This window comes from Humulus lupulus, chromosome 3, assembly GCF_963169125.1.
Source record: "Humulus lupulus chromosome 3, drHumLupu1.1, whole genome shotgun sequence".
NCBI lineage: Eukaryota > Viridiplantae > Streptophyta > Magnoliopsida > Rosales > Cannabaceae > Humulus > Humulus lupulus.
The window spans coordinates 12162004-12168530 of NC_084795.1; the positions used below are offsets into that span (position 1 = coordinate 12162004).

Consider the following 6527-nt stretch of genomic DNA (forward strand, 5'->3'; position numbering starts at 1 on the left):
CGTGCGTCCCAGTATGGACGTTCCGATCTCTCTTGTTGTCGATCTTCCCAATGATCCACTTATGGAAGCTCTTCTCCTGCTGCGGGTCACACTTCCTCAAAGGTTCAGCAACTAGCCCCTGTTTATCTACTCTCATCCTCTTCGTTGGGTTGGTGAAGTCATCAAAACGCTTGGGCTTGTGTTTATTCCTGACAACTTCAAGGCCAGCTGCCTCCTTAGGCTGTAGTACTCGTACACTGGGAGTGTCAGCCTCACTGGCAACTACAGATGTCTGGGCTTGTGGAGTGGAGGGTGGATCACCGGGCTCGTAGTCGTCAAACAAGATATCAGACTCTGTATCCGATTTTACGTGGGTGGATCGACCTGAGACCACTAAAAGCAGCTGCGCCAACTGAGCCATGATCGTAGTCTGATTCTAAAGTAAGGTTGTCTGGCCTTCCTCAACCCTACTGAGCCTCTGCATTAATTGCTCATAATCAGGTTGGGCAACTTGACTAGAGGAAGGTGCACATGCCTGTGAAGTGCCCTCCTCAACCCTCGGGACATCCTTGTAAAAAATGGAGGCTTCCTTTGCAACCTCTGCCAGCTTCTCTGCCTCCTTCTCAGGCACTACTTCCTCCGTTGCAGTCCCAACCTCCCCCACAGTTGATTCCAACTCAGGGAATAACCTGGAATCAACTTCTGGGAGGCTATTGTATTAGACTACCTCACCGGGACGTGGCTTCAGCATGGAAAATACCACTAACTGCATGGTTGAATAACATGTGTCAGAAAAACTTTAATAAAATAAATCATTAATCAATTAATTTGTGACATTTAGCAAGATAAAATGGAACTTACTCGACGGTTGGCGAATATAGGAACCAATTGAGCTGTCGAAATAGTGATATCGGTCTCCGTAGACCTGCTAAGCATCCACGGAATCTGGTTCCCACTGTTCTCACCGAACTTACTCCCGAGAGCTAGCATGGCCTCAAAATCCTAGTAAAGAAGTGCGGGTGCATAGCCATTGAAAGTATACTTCACCTCATGTTTTTTGCTCGAACCCTCTTTCTTCTTCGCCTTGTAATGCTTCAATTACTTCTGCATATCCTTGTGAACTCCTCTAATAACCTTCTTGAAGGACAACTTCCCCCATGGATACTTGAAAAAGTAGTCAAGATCATCAACCATCTTCAGGGAATCACCCCATATCATCATTGTCTTCTTTGGGGCATTCAGTACCCCCTCTATCAAATAGTACAAACCCGGCTTAAATGCATCTTCTGGGTTTGTCGAGGCCTTCAAAGCATCTTCCAACTGGCCAAAACTAACCTTCGAATAAGCATTAAAGTATTCATGGATGATCCGATCACTTGAAAGATGCTCTCTCAACTTGTCTGGGGACGGGGTGTTCCCAAAATTCAGCCCGGTGACTAGGGCAAACTCTGCAATCCCAAATTTGCAGAGAATGTTGCCCAAGTAGAAGTGTCCCTCTTCATCCTTCTTGCTTTCCACCTTCCACAACATAAGCTGATGCAGCAGAATCCCAGAAAAACTAAACGGCTTAGCCTTGAAGAATTGTCCCAACAAGCATGCCTATGCCCGTTCAATTAGCCCGTGCCTCTTAAATTGCTCTATAAGGGTTTCCAAGTAAGCACTATCCCTATAGGTGACACGACTAAGAAAGTGCTTCTCCAATGACACAATCAATTCAGGCATCTGAAAACAAAAAAAAACAAAAAAAATGTTAAAAATGTAAAACAATCTGGTAATTATTGAGTCCTCTCAAGGCAGGTGCTAAAATCAGCCATATGCCTAATATCATCTGGTTACTATCGAGTCCTATCGAGGCCTATCAAGGCAGGTGCTAAAATCAACTGAGTGCCCACTATCATCAAGTCCTATCGAGGCAAAGGCTAAATCATCCATATGCCAAATAGCATCGAGTCTTATCAAGTCCCATCGAGGTATATGCTAAAATCTTTCTATATGCCTGAAATATCATCGCGTTCTATCGAGTCCCATCGAGACCTATCGAGGCACAATCAAATCCAGAACCTAACTTATACTATCGAGTCCTATCGATTTCTATCAAGGTGCATAAAAAATCTCAAAAAAAACCCAGAGTTCTTCATATCTCATCCCCGATCTATCCTATGAACAAAAAATTAACAAATAAACCAGGCCCAGACAATGAATTGCAGAATAAATAAGTAAATCTCTGAGCATTAAGCTCCTATTTATAAAGTTTGAAATACCCTTTGAATTTTAAATTCCACCAACTCTCATGGTTGTTACCAATGTTTAATTGGATGTTTATGAAATTAACATGAAGATTTGAGAGTTACTTGAGATGTTAAAACCGTTCAAATTGGAGAAAAAACAAAATTGGAATAGGTTGTCAACGCCCTAGGCCGCGACCAGGAGTATCAGTGGCCACAGCCACTGGCCTCTGTTCCTCAGGCCACGACCAAGGATAATCAATGGCCACAGCCACAGTGCAATTTCAACTTCCAATTTTTCAGTTTTCCAAAAAACATCACAATCTCTTCTCACATGATTTTGTAACTTCTATACACCTCGTGAAAGTTTAAAACATGTCTTCAACAATCATATTACGTAACGACTCTATAAAATTCAAACACAAATGTGTAACTCTAAATCTACACATTATTGAGTAATATTTTGGTATTACAAATTTGCAACTCCAAAATATGTTACATTTAAGCACACACATGTGTCCAATTTTATAACTCTCAATAATATATTACAAGGTGTGACAAATTATATTTGTATGACAAATTACATTTTATCACATTATTTAATATAATATTATATTATATGAAATAATATAATACAAAACTTTGTGTCCGTATTTATTAATATCTAAAAAATAATAATTGCTTTTAAAAAATATACCATAATCCTAAGATCACTCCACTTGCAAGAGCCAAACACCATATTTCCAATGTGCAAAATCTCACTAAAAATTTGTGGTTTTTGTTAAAGTAATGTACAAAAACTAATAATGGTTTCGCCCGAGTGAGAATCGAACCCTGTCTCACTTTGTACGAACACTCCTTCAAAAAAGTATTGTTATTTATCATCTTAATTAACCAATATCAAATTAGTAATATTTTATAATATTTATTAAATTTAAATATGTGTAACCAATAGCAATTCTAATTAAAAAAAAAGGCGTAATAATATGTAACTGGGCAATTCTATTAAAAAAAGGGGGTCAATTGAGTCCAGTCCCATTCTACAAAGTCTAGAAGAGTGGAGAAGATAAGCCGTTAGGGACAGTTGGAAGCAATGTATGCCACTGCCACTCTCACCTCTCCAACTCCCCAATTCCGGATCCGTACAACCACCCTTCATCCACAACCACTTTCTCACCCATTTTCCATCACTTTCCCGGGAATCTATAAGACTTTCTCTCCAATTATCTCCTTCTCACCCCACAATCTCTACCTTTCCAATGTTCCTCCTCATGCTCTCAGAGTCTCCGCTAGTTCCCAAGCCTCCCCTGCCTCCACAGAGACCTCAAAACTAGCTTCTATCCCATCCCAGATGAAGGCTTGGGTGTACGGAGAATATGGAGCTGTAGATGTTTTGAAGTTCGAGAGTAATGTTTCGGTCCCAGAAGTGAAAGATGACCAGGTCTTGATTAAAGTTGCTGCCGCTGCTCTTAACCCAGTTGACTTTAAGAGAAGACTGGGAAAGTTCAAGGACACTGATTCTCCACTTCCGGTAAGTTCTTCCTTTTCTTTAGAGTTTTCTATTTTTTTAATCTGTTTGGTTGATGGGAAATTGCCAGACTTAAACTGGGATTCCTTAGAATTTTCCATTCATTAGCTGCTTTTCGAGCTTTCTACTTTTTAGTCTGTTTGGTTGATGAGAAAATGCCAGACTCAAACTGGGTATTCGTAGATTCTCCCATTCATTAGCTGTAATGGGTAGAAATTTATTTTTGGGTATGAAATTTGTAGGGTGAAAATTTCTGATGATTTTTTAAATTATTGGTTTTGAAGACTGTTCCAGGATATGATGTAGCTGGTGTGGTAGTAAAGGTTGGGAGTCAAGTGAAGGAGTTCAAAGTAGGGGACGAAGTATATGGAGACATACATGAGAAAGCCTTGGATGGTCCTAAGCAATTTGGTTCTCTTGCAGAGTACACCGCAGTTGAAGAGAAACTTTTGGCTTTAAAACCTAAGAACCTTGACTTTGCTCAGGCTGCTGCATTTCCTCTAGCCATTGAAACTGCTTATGAGGGCCTTGAAAGGACCGGATTTTCAGCTGGCAAATCTATTCTTGTTTTGAATGGTGCTGGTGGAGTTGGAAGCTTGGTCATTCAGGTATCTTTATCTACATTGCTAAGAAAGTTGTAATTACAGTGGAAAACGACAACGGTTAGAATCTAAGTTCCAAATAGTATAATAATAAACTATTGTAACTTTTAAGCAATAAATTGAACAGAGAATGTACTTTTCATGATGAGCACAGTAAGTCATACCTTAACTCATTAATAATCAACAAAAGATATATGCATACAACTCATTGAAATTCGAGGCATGTTCACATAGTTTAAATTTTGAGCTATAATCATTTACGAGAGTTTTTTTTTTTCTCTTTTGGAGCACAAACCATGCACATAATGGGTCTCCTGAGCTCATAGCCCTCTTGTTATTTAATTTATTAGCGCTTATTCTTTGTAATAATACTGTACACAATCGAATCTTTAAAATCATTATTATTACAATATACATCAATTAACACATGAGAGTGAGTTACTGACTGCAAAATGTTCCAACGTGTACATGTGCAATTAGATGGAGATACTGAGAATGTATGTATAAGCTGTTGCATGTTGTTTGTATTCTCGTAATGGTAAAGTCTTCAACCTCTGTGTTTTTGGTTCTCCACAGCTAGCAAAGCAGGTATTTGGTGCTTCGAGAGTTGCAGCCACTGCAAGCACAGGAAAACTGGAGTTATTGAAAAGTTTGGGTGTTGATTTGGCCATAGATTACACAAAAGAAAACTTTGAAGATCTTCAGGAGAAGTTTGATGTTGTTTATGATGCTATTGGTAAGCTTTCTTCATTAACTGCATGCACACCAATGCATTTATTCAAACTCGATAGTTATAGTAAGTTAGCAAAAACAGAAATGTATGCCTCTTTTCCCCTTGGTGTAGGCCATAGCGGTTCAACTGCAACCAAAAAAATGGTAGAGATGGTTGATGGTTCCCAACAGTATAAATAGTGTTTTAGACTAATTTGAGGGTGTGTAACAGGGGAGGAGCCAGAATTTTTCTTCCGGGCAGGCATGATAAAAAATTTCTTCCAATAAAACTAATATTATAGTCGAGTAATGTTCAATAAAGTCATTATCTAAAATTTTACTTGAATCAATAATTTTATATTAGTCTTTTCTCATGTTGTGAAATATGGATTTTGAAGGTGGCAAAACAAGGAAACTTTTAATCTTGGCTTTAAGATTAGGATAGTATTTCATCGAATACACTGTCTCAAAATACTAGGTGTCTCAGTAGGATATGAATGACTGACTCTTTGATACCATATGATACGAAAATATGATCTATCTTCTATATTATCGCAATGCCAGGGCAATGCGATAGAGCAGTAAAAGCCATTAAAGAAGGGGGAAGCGTGGTGGCCTTAACAGGTGCGGTTACGCCTCCTGGTTTCAGATTTGTGGTCACTTCAAATGGTGAAGCTTTAAAGAAACTGAATCCATATTTGGAGAGTGGGAAGGTGAAGCCAGTCATAGATTCCAAGGGGCCATTCCCATTTTCACAGGTTGTTGAGGCTTTCTCTTACATTGAAACCAACCGAGCAGTGGGCAAGGTAGTCATTCATCCAATTCCATGAGATCAAATATATATAAATAAATAACAAAAAAAACCATTTTTTCGTGGCATCTGAATTATATGCTATGTATTATATGCACATACACTCGAAAGTTAGTTGTATAAATTATTGAGAATAAGTGTTCAGATGTTCTCTCCATTTAGTAATATTATTTCTTTGATTATTACGTACTGATATATGCTTTTAATGTTAGAGCATCATCACATGTAGAACTAATACAAAAATGAAAAAAATACCACTTTAATATGTTTTTGTACCACTTATAAGCAACGATTTGGAAAGCAGGAGTATAATATAATAACCATAAATGGGAATTATTGCACCAATTAAATTAGTGATTGAAAAGATACACAAACGACAAGAAAATCACTAAACGGCAACGAAATTTTATTGTGATTGAGAAGAGAAATACATAGGTGGAGGAAAGAAATAAAGTTAAATTATTTTACAATTACATTTATATCATTTTTATTTTTTTATTTTGAGTAAATGATATATTAGTAAATAAACTTTTTATTATTTTGAGAACAAAATTTCCATTCAATTTCCTTTTTTTTTGGGAATGTCTAGAAGTTTCATTCAAGGGGAAAATAAGGACCAAGTCCATTACAATAGCTCATGGATAAGTCAAAATGGTGAGCAAAGGACAACA

General features: G+C 37.8%; 1 protein-coding gene across 1 annotated transcript; it reads left to right on the top strand.

Annotated features, from left to right (window-relative positions):
* Positions 1–3238: 3238 nt before the first annotated feature.
* LOC133822098 (2-methylene-furan-3-one reductase) lies at positions 3239–6041 on the top strand. The gene is made up of 4 exons (XM_062254320.1): positions 3239–3735; positions 4017–4340; positions 4911–5070; positions 5610–6041. The coding sequence occupies exons 1-4, from the start codon at positions 3298–3300 to the stop codon at positions 5873–5875; spliced, it is 1188 nt and encodes a 395-aa protein (XP_062110304.1). The 5' UTR covers positions 3239–3297; the 3' UTR covers positions 5876–6041.
* The last annotated feature ends 486 nt before the right edge of the window (positions 6042–6527 follow it).

Coding starts and splice junctions, on each gene's coding strand:
- LOC133822098 (XM_062254320.1), top strand. CDS start 3,298: ATGTATGCCACTGCCACTCTCACCTCTCCAACTCCCCAATTCCGGATC. Junction 3,736..4,016: donor ACACTGATTCTCCACTTCCG/GTAAGTTCTTCC, acceptor TTGGTTTTGAAG/ACTGTTCCAGGATATGATGT. Junction 4,341..4,910: donor TTGGAAGCTTGGTCATTCAG/GTATCTTTATCT, acceptor GGTTCTCCACAG/CTAGCAAAGCAGGTATTTGG.